Genomic DNA, 12,805 nt, shown 5'->3' with positions numbered 1-12,805 from the left:
CTGAATGGACGCCGACAAGAGGCCCACCAAGCGGGCTATTTGTCTGAGGGAGAGCTGATGTTGCGTAAGCGCTCTCCGCAGCTCGTGACGGATCTTCGTCATCTTCCGAGCAGGAAGGTTGAGCGTAGCGGCCTCTGAATCGATGCTGAACTCGAGAAAAATCACTTTTTGGGAGGGGACGAGCGTTGATTTCGTCTCGTTGATGATGAAACCCAGACTCTGGAGTAAACTGACCGTCGTCTGGAGATGACGAGACAGGATTGTTGGACATTGTGCCATCAGCAAAATGTCGTCCAGGTAGACTATGAGGCGCATTCCGGACGCGCGTAGGCGTTCGATGACCGGGCGCAGTACCTTGGTGAAACACCAGGGAGCCGTGGAAAGTCCGAAAGGAAGTGTAGTGAACTCGAAGACCATGTCCCCCCAAAGAAACTGAAGGAACCTCCGGTGAGGAGGAAAGATCGGGATGGTCAGATACGCATCCTTCAGATCCAGGCGTGCCAGCCAATCGTTGGGTCTGAGGAGATCTCGAAGAAGATGGATGCCCTCCATCTTGAAGTGGCGGTAAACCAGCCACTCGTTGAAATCGCGCAGATTGATCAAAGGTCTCTGCCCTCCGTCCGCCTTGTCCACCAAAAAGATGTTGCTGAGGAACCCTCGAGATTGGAGTGTGGTTTGAACCACCGCCCCTTTGCGCGAAAGCTTGTACTTCCTAACCCACTAACGCGGAGTCTGCTGCCGAGAAAACTAGGGGACGTGGCGGAGCCTTCTGAAAAGGTTCCCCGCTGAACTCGATATGAAATCCCCGGACGGTCTGGAGCACCCAAGCGTCGCCCGTGACAGAAGTCCAAGCCTGGAAAAAATGCGCCAGCCGGCCCCCCTCCTTTAGTTGGGAAGAAGGAAGAACACTTACCGGAAGAACTGGAGACGCCTCCGCCTCTGCCACCACGGTTCTTCCCCCGTCATCCTCGTGTCGGGTAAAAATTCCCGAATCTGGCCTGGTCCTGATATCTAGACTGGTTGGAGCCTCCTCTCTGCTGGTTTGGTCGGCCGGACGAGCGGCCCCTGCCTCGACCGGCCCCTCTGAAAACCCGTGGGCGAAAGACTTTACGGATGGAGGATTGCGCCCTATCCAGAGTAGTGAAAGTATTGACGAAACGCCCAAGCTCCTTCATGAAAGGCTCACCAAAGAGGCCGCCCTGGCCAACCGGGCCCGCCTCAGAGTCTGCCAGGTCCCCCAGCTTGGGATCCACCTTGATCAACAGGGACCTTCGTCGCTCCGTCGACAACGCACAGATGCATTTCCCAAGAAAATGACCACGCGTTGGGCCCACGAAGAGAGGTTATCTAGAGATATTAGGGCCCCTGACGACTTAGCTTCTTCGGCCATATCCAGTATCTTGGTGATAGGCCCGAGGATATCCAACAGCTTATCCTGACATGCCCGCCAGGACCTATCAATTCCCTTTTTGGGGTCTTCAATAAATTTTTGTAGAAACGTCGCCATCCGTGGGTCAATCTCCGGAGTCGCCGCCACCTTGTCCTCTAAAGACGGCCGCGGACACTCTGCCCTAAGGCAATTGCGCACAGAGGCCTCCAATGGTCGTCTGATGCGACTGGCTACATATTGGGCCACCTTGTCACAAGGCGCCCAGTCTGAGGACCTAGGAAGCAAAATATCCTCAGGATCAAGCATATCCGCACAGAGGTTCTGGGGACCCGCGCCGGAACCCAACTCAGCGGGCTCAAGCTGCGACAAACCGCAAGGACGGGAAGGCCCAGCACTATCATCGATCCCTTGATTCGAAACTCCCGGATTAGGTGCCGCCGGGGGGGGGGGGGGGAAATCTGTTGGCCAAAAACGCCTGCTTGAGACGGGCGAAGGCGTCCGCGTCCACTCCAGTCTCCTTAGCCCGTTTAGCGGGCGGAGGAAGGGAGTCCTCGTTCGGTGTAGTGTAAGGTTGAGAAGCCGGAAGCGCATGAGCCGCTCTGGCCAACCTGTCGCAGGCTAACTCAATCCTGCGTGAGAGGCGGTCCTCCAAAGGAGCCATGGCCTGCTCCACCGCCTTATGAATGGAGGAATCCACAGCATCGTAGAAGTAGTCGTCCCATTGTAGCGCCGAAAGGGGATCTGCATCCCATTGCTCCTCCTGGTCATCCAGGTAAGTAGCGTCATCGTAGGCCTCCATCGTAGAGACACACGGCGCAATAGGCGCGAAGGGTAGAACCCCAGAGTACGGGACAAGCGAAAGTTTTAATGGAGGGTCTCTCCGTGAAGCGAAGGCTGGGTGTCAGCCAATTCGGGGCAAGAACTCTTGCGTATGGGCGCTAAGCCTTGAGACCCAACAGCCCTGGTGCAAAGGATGAATGGGCAGCCTGTCTTATCACTGGGTCTCCGCAGGTTTCCCTGCAAATACAGACTCCTGTAGGAGCGTAGAACTTTGGCCTAAATACAGACCCCCAGGACTAGGTGCACTCCACCTCAGTGTTAAACCACTTTACAGACCTTGCCACAGGCGTTCAGGGGGCGTAAATGGAAATAATCTCTGCTCAGAGGCAAGTACCGACCATGAAAACGGCGTCTGACAGGCAGGGCCTCACGCGCTTCTGTGCGTTCCGAGATTCAAACGCGTGGAATGCTCGGAACGCAAGCAGCGACGACAGGGCACAGACGCGCCCTCTAGCGGTGATCCATAAGCACCGCGAGCTGCACCACAGATATAGCCGCTAGGGAGGAACACTCCCGTGGCCCCACAGCGAGTCAGCCGAGTAGCGGGTGACTCACGAGCTCACCAAAGGTTTATGCCACCAAAACTAAAGAATCTCGAAAATTACAAATAACAATGAGAAGGCGCGAACGCTCCGTGAAGAAAACGGAATTAATCATAGGCGCTGTAAGCGGCTGTAAGCGGTATCCAGAAACTAACCTCTACTGGCAAATACAAAGCGCTCACACAAGGAGCCAGTTACAAGCAGCATAACACATTTAAAATAGAATACAATCTGAGAGAAGAAAAAACATGACTCATTTAGGCTGCAGCAGCAAAGAAAGAGGGAGGATAAACAGTGAAAGAGGACTACCTGCACGTCAGGGAACCGGTGGTTGGACCATAGAGCTGGAGTCGGTCTAGTTGTGGACACTCTGTTGTTTTCTGTGTTTCCCGATGCATCTTGGGAACACTTGTTGTTTGTTGACTTTGAAATTGCTGCTATCTTGAAAGTAAAGAAAGTTCAAGCATAATCCTCGCCTCCGGTCCTGACATAGAATTATGTTCAAATAAAATTCCACACGCCCCTGAGAAAATTTCATAGCTTTATCATTATGTAGTCTGTAGAGAAATACAAAGCATGTGAATCTCCAGGGAAATTCACTGCGACATGAGGTAAATATCTATCCTCATTCACAATTCACTCCTATGAGATAAGGTCTTATACCTTCAGTGTATTTTTAGGAGTGTATGTCATGATTTCGCATGTGTTCTGGATGTACATGTACAGGTGACACAAACAGCATTTACAAAATACAGTTCTCCAGGCTGTCCAGATGCTAAAAGTGGAGCCAATCTCGTATCAATAGGAGCCAATCCAATCCTTTTGGGAAATGTAACAAAGTTCTATTGTTGTAATACTGGATGTTGTCTGTGTTTCAGTAGTCTGCCGTACCCTTGATACGCAACCTAACCTCCGCAGCATTGTTTAATAGGTGTACAATGATACTGAGGCAAAGCCACTATAAGACTATTTTGTTTCATAAAATATCAATATGTTGAGATGCTAGTGTGAGTACTTTCCAGAGGAGCACCACTATTTACTCCATTTGTTAAAACATTGGCAGCTCTCCAAACACTGTACAAATGTGTTGATGCATGTACCAACTATCAGTGTCCTCATGATGATCCTAAACATTTATCATACCCATCTAAGGAATGAGATTAGATGCAGTACATGCGAGAAAAGGCAGGTGGTTGGGTATGGATTGCGCTAAGTTTTGAAAGAGCCGCACAGCAAGCATTATATTTCTTCAAAGGAATTGCTCGAAGGATAAAGAGTGACGTCCCCCTGACATTAGTTACTAAGTTTGTAGACAGCAGTCTACAAATATACAAAACAGTAAGAGTCAATATTCTGAGCGAAATGTCCGAAATGAAAATGAGTATAGGTAGCTCATATCCTCATGATCACTAAAATCAAGTTCCTTGGATGTAACAAATGCAATGTCCTCACAAAACGATGGCTGAAGTGGCTGTAACCTTGCAGAACTTGGAATAAACAAGATTGGAGAAGATTTCTATGGAAATGTTGTGTGGACAAATATTTTCAATTCGGACATTTCACTCAGGATGTTGACTCTTACAGCTTAGATGCAGTGTTTGGATTATTTGCACAAAAACTGTTATTCAGGTTTGTTTGCACTTGTTAATCCTCCTAATTTTATGATTCTTCATCGCACAACCTATGTTGCAGGAACAGGCTATGTTTAAAACAAGATCCAGGTGTAGTTCCTATGCCTTTGTGCCCTACGCGTTTCATGTCTACAGTCGAATTTAGAATAACGTAATCTGTGTTTTGAGCACTCTTTCTGTACTCAGACATAAGGCAAAAATTGCTAATTTAAGATCCTCAGACTCTGAGATCCATGTTAGTAATTCTGAAAACGTGGACTAGCTGCATAAAACCTGATCCTATTGCTAAGATTCTTCAGGGTGCCTGAAAAGGTGGCGCCTGACAAGTAGTGAGATTGGCTGTTTGCCCTGCTGATTACTGCATCTGAAGTCCTGTGGAACTATAGAGATGTAGGCACGTTTGAGCTGTAGTGGACTATCAAGATACCGGCCTGCTGGGTAGTTTTCTGTTGTTGGATACAGGAGTGAAGCATTGCCAAGATGCCTACGTATCCGAATAACACATACTAATGGGCTAGTCGTCAGGCTCCTTACATCATTGGCAGAATACCTTTTTCTCGATTGCTGCAGCTGCTTCTTGTTTCATCTGTTGTCCAGGATGAAAAACTGAACACAATTTGAAACTTCACTTCACTCTCAGTTCATGCCACAGTTGTTGCTCCATCGTTGAAAGTGGGCTACAGTGTATTTTTTGTTTTTCCAGTGCTGGTGTGGTTCCCCCAAATAAAGATAAAAGACCAGTTGTACAGATTGCTAGAATGATGTCACCATGGTGTTCATTTCTGCAAGCAAGGATCTTAGCAATGCTAGGTTAGGGAACTGTATTTCTGTGGTGATGCATACTTTTCTAGCTGTATATTTTGTGTGTACATATATATATATTATAATATAAAAGTACACACGTGTGTGTGTGTGTAATTTCACAACAGTAAGGTGTTGGGTAGCATTTCAGTTAAATGAGGGGAAAAAGTAAAAAAATAATAATCTGCCTTTCAGCCCCTTTAACCCGATTGGTAGTCTTGTTCCTTTAAATACGTCCATCTTGCCTCTGCACAGTGCTGTCCATTGAACTGACGTGGACCACGTATTGTTTGGCTGAGCTGCACTCTGCGCTCCTTCCTCTTAGCCTTTTTTATTTGTAATTTATAATCTTTTTTTCCCTCCAACCCTCTGGCCGTTTCTAGCCAGCCTCCGATTTCGCGTTCAGTTCAATTCCTATCACAGTGCAATTTGCAAAAGTTAAAAATCCCATCGGATCCGTTGTGCTATCAAATGTAGAATATTATTATACGCTAAGAGCTCCAATATATCAATTTGAATTACCATCCATCCTCGTTTATCGAGCTCCCTTCATTTCCATTTCTCGCCTAAAATGAACGCCTGGCTGTGCTTGAAAACCTGAGGACTTCGACCTCCAAGGACTTGAAATAAAAGTACTGCCTTGAGTTCGGGAGTTTCTTGGCCTCCGTTTGCTGTGCCCCCGAACAGGACCAGCGCATGGCTGCAGGCAAAGACCCCCCTGACCTCTTTGATCATTGGCCTTGCATCCTGGCAACGCTCTATTTCTTTAACTCTTAGAGCTTTTCCCTAAGTGTCTTCAGTCCACCAGATGTTTCCTAATTCGATTTGGTGCACCATATCCTATTAAACGGATTCAGTGCACCAGACAGTTTCAACTACATTTAGTGTAGCAAACGTTTTACAAATGGATCCGGTTCAGCAGATGTTTTTCAACTGCATTTAGTGCAGCAGGTATTTTTTGACGCAATTCGTAGCTTCTTATTGAAACTGTACAAAGGGAGATTGACCTATAAAAAAAAAATCGATTTTACCCTGAAAGACCTTTAAGCTTTAGAATGAACAAAAGGCCTGAGGGAGAGTCTTTCAGTCTGTTAATTCCTGCTGTTTGCTGTTTACCCAAAAGTCACATGTGGTCTCACTAACATTGTGTATTTGGGGCACCTTTGAATTCCTTCCTTGCTTCCATCTGCAGATGGCTAGTCGGTTCTTCGAGTGGGGATGTTGTTTACACTTGTATGTATTGCTGTTAGACGTATAAATGTGAAACAGTATTTTCCAATGCCACTTCACCGCCACCGCAGATTCCTTCTTCTATAGTTTGCCCAAGTCCTAAGAGCACTCGCCCCCTGAAAAATGCGAATTCTGTACAGTGTTTATTCTCTAGCCCTGCGGTTCTTTACCTTTTTTACTTCTGTGGACCCCCACTGACCAATTACTGAAATCCAGGGACCCCTACTGAGTCATTATTGGAAGGCAGGGACCCCTGCCTAAGCAATTTCTATGATTTGAACCTCCCAACAATACACAGAAATACAGACGCAAGTATACAACAAACAAATGCTCAAATAGTGAAATGTTTTGTTTAATTCACAATCCCACATAGAAAAATGTTTTAATATTTTCAATGTTTCTTCTTTATTTGTATATACTTTATAAATGTTAATGTTTTTCATTTTAATATTATTTATTTTTGTAAGACAGTAGAGGACCCCCTGAGTAGGCCTCATCGACCCCCTGGAGTCCTCGGACCACAGGCTAAGAACCACTGCTCTAGCCTGTATTCATTTCAATATGCGCCATCTTACTATCGTTCCTGCTTTTTACACATCTACACTGAAAGTGTTCACTCCCAAGTATAAAAGGGGAGTACGCGAGATTTATCTATGACTTATCCAGCTTTTAATTCAACATATAAGTGTTGGTATTGGCTTTAGGGCGTCTCTAGATTTTTCACACAGTGCATGCCAGCGCCTGCAGCAGCGATTGTGCCTTACAATTACTTGACTCCATGCTTTTTTGCTGATCTTGCATGAACGCAACGCTGACGACCTTTCCAATTTTACCTTTCCAGGGACCTCTGATTGCGACGGCTTTCACAAATGGGTACCATTGAAACGTTACTGCTGATTGGCTGCCATCTCCCTCTGAGGTATTGTTGAACTTTTATGTTGAGCTTTCCTTCTTTTTTCCTTTACATAGTATTTTCAATCCTCTTCAGAATGCCTAATCCTGTATTGTCTCTTGGCTGGATGATGATTGCAGATGGGTAATTTTTTTTTTTTTTGTAGTTCGTGGTTCAAAGTTTTTAAATCGGATACATTTAATACTATTCCAAATCATGCAATGTGTAATATTTATTGACCTTGATCTAAAAAATGGCTATAGTCAGTAGTGTAATTCAAAACCATTTGAACCTCACAAAATTTATCGCAAATAGGTTCACACCAATAGTGTGGTAGACTGGATGCTAGTATCAGCTGGAGATCTGGGAAGGAGCTGTATACATAATATTTTTGAGCTGTTGCTTTCAGTGTGCCAAGGACATGTCACTAACAAACCTACAGGTTTCAAACCTTGTGGGAATTGTCACAGATAGAGGTCTGAGTCTGATCCCCCGCTTGGTCAGTCTTTGGTGTCTGGGGTTGAACCACGACTCCAGGGCCTGCGTAGACTGTCGGTCAGTGCACTTAGATGCGATCTGGGAGCGTGCGATGAAGCTTCTAGTTGTATGGCACAAGAAGACCGCACGCAGTTCCTGGTCCAGAGGGAGATCTCGGGCCAAGTCGCAGAGTCGGTCTCGCGATGGGTCCTCTTCTAAGGCAAAGTATTCAACATCGAAGTCAGGTAAGTCCAAGTAACAAAGAAGTTGTTGAATCGTTCTTAGTCTCCCTTCCTATCCAACCTCATGCTTCTAAGCCCCACTCACGCAATCCTGTAGTGGAGGCCTGGTCAGCTTTGCGACTCCTGAATTCCCACGAGCTAGAGCGTTCCTTTCCCTATGTAGGGAGTTCTATGCCCTCATGCACTCCATCTTTGGGCCACAAACTCCATCTGGCATGCCTTGAAATCCCAAGGAGCCGATAGATGCCCCAATTGGAAATAATGCTGGCAGCCTCGCCCCTGATGCCAACTGGACACTCTGGATACGGACTGTTTCTGTCCTCGAAGCAGAGACCTATGTTCGAGCAAGCCCTCCAGACAGAGCTTACAACGTCACGGGCACCACCCTATGGTGTGGAACCCATTGTCCTGTACAACTCCGAGGTGGCGGCGCCGTTTGACGTTAACACTCATGCTGGCTGGACCTCAATTACCTGGTTTGTGCATGCTGCCTCTGTCCTTTGACAGACCCATTGCCGACTTGGCCTTTGGGTTTGGTGTTGATGATGGCTTTAGGTTCCCTGAACCAACTGATGACCTGAGCCCATCCTACCATGAGGACAACTGGTATGAGGAGCTGGCAGATGCCAGCGGACTGGACACACTCCTGATTCTGGCCCAGTCTTGCCTCTGGGACATGCTATGAACTAAAGCGCGTCCTTTGCCATGCCGGTGAGGAGGGTGGCAGAGGTCCTCGACCTGCAGCTTACCTCTGTCACAGTCAAAACCAACATCTTGATGGAGGTCATTCAACTGGGGCTGTCCTCTATGGAGCCCCTACTCCCCTTTAGAGAAGCCCTCGCGCACATTCTCCTGTGGGCCTGGGCTAAGACCTGCACAGATGTACCGGTGCACAGGATGACTGCTTGTTGCCGCCACCTTATATCTGGAGACCATGCTTTCCTCACCCAGTATCACACTTCCGAGAATATTGTGGTGCTGGCCTCGTCCGCCATAGTCAACCCTAACCTATTCCCTACTACTCCACCAGAGAGGGAATCCAACAGACTGGATATTATCTGGGACAGAATTTTGTTCTTCTGCCAGCTTAGCGTTGTGGTCTGTGAACACTGCATTAATCATGGGCCAGTACTCCCACACCATGCGGCACACTGTTGCGCAAGTGCTGCCTACTGTCCTAGAGAAGGCAGGGTCCCTACTGAACCAGGCCATACTTGATGGCCCGGATGCAGCAAAGTTCACCATCAGGTGTTAGTTGGACCAACCAATTCACTGGGAAAGGGCCATCATGTTGACAGTGGCACTCCGCCGCCATACTAGGTTGAGATCAAGTGGTGTCTCAAGGACTATCCATTCGGCATTGATAGAAATGCCCTTTGATGGCTCCCACCTGTTTGGCTGCAAGGCCAATACAATTCTTTAGCGCTTTAAGGAGAGTTGGGTCACTGCTAGGTCAATGGGAACCTCCTTGGGGCAGTGTCAATCACACTTCTCCTTTTGCCTATTCCCAAGGCAAACAGGCTTCCCAGTCCTTTCATGACTAAAGACACTTTTCCCATATAGGGCACTGGATTCAAAGCCAGCATACTGTTCCATCCCCAATCCCCCGGGTGCCGCTGTCTCCAAGCCCTCAGCAACATCATGGCCATCCTGTTGGCTGCAGAATCAGACACCAACTTCCCAATGGCAAACAATGACATCAGACAAGTGAGTGGCTTAAAATTGTCCAACAGGTTTACACTTTTGTTTCTGGAAACCACACCACCTTTGTCACATCCTTGGATCTGCTGCTAGAGGACCACCTTTCCTTGCTACTGTCACGAGTTGTTGGCTCTTTTGGCCAAAGGGGACACTGCGAGAGTGCTGTCATCAGAAGTAGGGCTTGGTCGTTTTTGCTGCTATTTTCTTGTGCCGAAAAAGGTCAGAGGCCTCTGCCCTATTCTAGAACTTCGCCTCTCAATGCCTTCCTGCAAAAGGAGAAATTCAGAATATTCACCCTGGCTCTGGTCTGTCTCCTCAATCCCGGAGTATGGATGGTAGAATTGGAACTCCAGAAATCGTATTTCTAGATTCCCGTCCTGCAGGCTCTCATGCATTGCCTGTGGTTCATGTTGGGCCAAGAGCATTTCTAGTTCACTGTGCTCCCTTTTGGCCTCATAATTGCCCCATGAGTGTTTACAAAAGTGATGGCGGGGGTTGCAGCACATCTTCAGAGGTGAGGGGTTTCAGTCTTTCCCTACCTTGATGACTGGCTGCTAAATGCAGGCACTCCACAGGCAATCCCCACCCACCTCCAAACTATGGCAAACCTCTGTTAGTTTTGATTCACTATCAACATGCCTAAATCACGCCTGACTTCTCAAACGCTCCCCTTCATTGGAGCCCTTCTGTACATGGTGCAGTTCTGTGCTTACCCTCCCGAGTGAAAGGTCCAGGATATTCATGCTATGACCCCAGTATATTCATGCTATGACCCCGATGTTTCAGCCTTGCTAAGGGATTTCAGTGAGACTAACCCTGAGGCTGCCGGGTCCGATGCATCTTGCTAGTGAAGTATTCCAGGTGACACATGTGAGCTCTGCAGTGAGCCCTGAAGTCCCAGTGGCACAGGGGACTCATTCTGACTTGGTCCACATTTTGAAGAGACGCAGAAGACTTATTTATTTTTTTTGCAAAGTTTTATATAGCGCAAATTTGACCTGAATCCAATCGGGTATCGGAGTGCTTTACATAGCACCAGTTACGTTACAATAGGACACACATTCATTCTTTGTTAGGTACGGGGAGATTAAGTGATTTGCCCAGAATCACAGGATGTTCAGCGTCATTACCGAGACTCGAACCCAGTTCCCCAGGTCCGAGGTCAAGCGCCCTAGCCGTTAGGCCAACTCCTCTCCCCGACTTGTAGTTGCTGAACAGATATTGGGTAAGCGGCAGATCCCACTCCATTTCTGTTAACCTCTGCCAAGAACATGCGATGTCACTGAACATTGAAATGGTATATCATGGGGATAGATTAAACAGTTTATCACACAATGAGACGTTAATTCACCACTGGGGAATAAGTATGTTTATAAAAAAACATTTTATTTGATTTGCTTTGTTACGGTGTAGCAATCCTAACTCCTCCCAAACTGTACCTGGAGTGTCTATAGACATTAGGCGCCGTAAACAAAGCAGAGTAAATAAAATGTTTGTTATCATACTTATTCTCCTGTGCTGAATTAACGTCTCATTGTATGCTAAAAAATTATAGGATCTAACGCCATAAGATACCACGTCAATGTTCATTACGTTTTATGCCCAGGTTGAGTGTGGTCATTGGGACACACACCTATACCTCGAAACATGCATTGTCAGTAGTTCTACTCATTGGAATTTCCAAAGCAGCTCTCGCTCAGAGACTCATTCTGTTTAGAATGGAACCAGGGCCTCCTGTACGCCTTTTTGTCGATACCTCTCCTGTCCCGAGTTCTGAAGAAGATCAGCACTGATTGGGCCCATGTCGTTCTGAAGGCTTCAGACAAAGGGTGTGGTATCCATAACCTTGGGCATGATCATCTGTGACCAGCTTCCAAACAGAGACACTGGTTCTTCACTCTTGTACCTCTTTTCTGCTAAGGTGGTGACCGCTTTCCATGTTGGCCAAAACATCACGCTGCCGAAATTCTTTGCTCCACTTTATCCTTCCAAGGAAGAGGAGAGACTCCATCATGTGAACCCAAGAGCCCTCTCCTTTTACCTCTAGTGTAAAAAAGAACACCAGGTGGACAACTAGCTCTACATCTGGTTTGCAGTATGCGAAAAAAAAGAGGCAAGGCGGCGCAGAAACATACCATCTTTCGATAGATTGTACTCCACATCAAAATCTGCTATGCAATAGCTAAGATGCAGCCTCCAGAAGGCTTGCAGGCTCATTCCACCAGAGCCTAGGCCGCTACTACTATGTTGCGTGTAGCCTGTCCAGGACATCGGTCAGGCTGCTATGTGTGTGCCACTCCACATGTGCATGAAACAATACTGCCTGCAGTCAGCTGTGTCGAGCATTTCGCCTGTTCGGTCTTCCAAATTATTTTGATTTCAAGTCTATTCGCAAACCCAGCTCCAGGTATTTATTGCTTTGGTATCTGTTCTAAGGTGAGGAGTCTGTGATTAAAAGTCTCTATCAGAAGAGCATGTTACTTACCTTTTAGTAACGATTTTTCAGGTAGAGAGACTTTCTAATCACAGATTCCTCACGGACACTCCTATCTTCCCCTTTCTGCTAAAAGATTCCATTAGGCTCTGCACACTGGTGAAAGAAACAGATGTCAGCGCGATAGGGTGGCACATATATAGTCACTGTGCACATCATTTCTAACATGGTCGACCTCGATGTGGAGCCTCCCAACCCCACCTACTGGTACGCAGCTGTATCTCAAGATTTTCTTGAATTCAGTCAGTTGAAGAGTCTGTGATTAGATAGTCAGTACCAGAAAAAGTGTTAACGAAGTTAAGTAACTTATTCTTTTCGCTTCATTTTGCCAGATAACATTTGCAGTCGTCCCTGGTGTTCCGCTTCTCTCTGGTTCATGGCCCGTCTCTTGAGCTGAAACGTGTCATGCAGAGGACATTGCTGTGTAGTGACCTTGGAACTACTAATGAAGATTACAGATTTCTGAACCAGACAAATCATATTAGAGGCTCAGCTTTAGGTCAGTAGATTTGAATTGCTGCCAGTTGCCTATTTCCTTGCACCTCCAGTTCGAGAAAATACTTTG

The 12,805-nt window shown here is 46.9% G+C and overlaps 1 protein-coding gene across 6 annotated transcripts in view; it reads left to right on the top strand.

Annotated features, from left to right (window-relative positions):
- MSI2 (musashi RNA binding protein 2) overlaps positions 1–12,805 on the top strand; it is a 1,546,127-nt gene that overhangs the window by 1,483,946 nt on the left and 49,376 nt on the right. For all 6 annotated transcript variants that reach the window (XM_085649529.1, XM_085649527.1, XM_085649528.1 and 3 more), the window contains one exon: positions 7,276–7,353. In XM_085649529.1, the coding sequence (XP_085505655.1) occupies positions 7,276–7,317 (42 nt within the window). In that variant the 3' untranslated portion in view covers positions 7,318–7,353. The remainder of the gene's footprint in view (positions 1–7,275; positions 7,354–12,805) is intronic.

The sequence above is a fragment of the Triturus cristatus genome, chromosome 3_2 (assembly GCF_964204655.1).
Source record: "Triturus cristatus chromosome 3_2, aTriCri1.1, whole genome shotgun sequence".
Taxonomy (NCBI): domain Eukaryota; kingdom Metazoa; phylum Chordata; class Amphibia; order Caudata; family Salamandridae; genus Triturus; species Triturus cristatus.
This window is presented reverse-complemented; position numbering and strand designations above follow the sequence as displayed.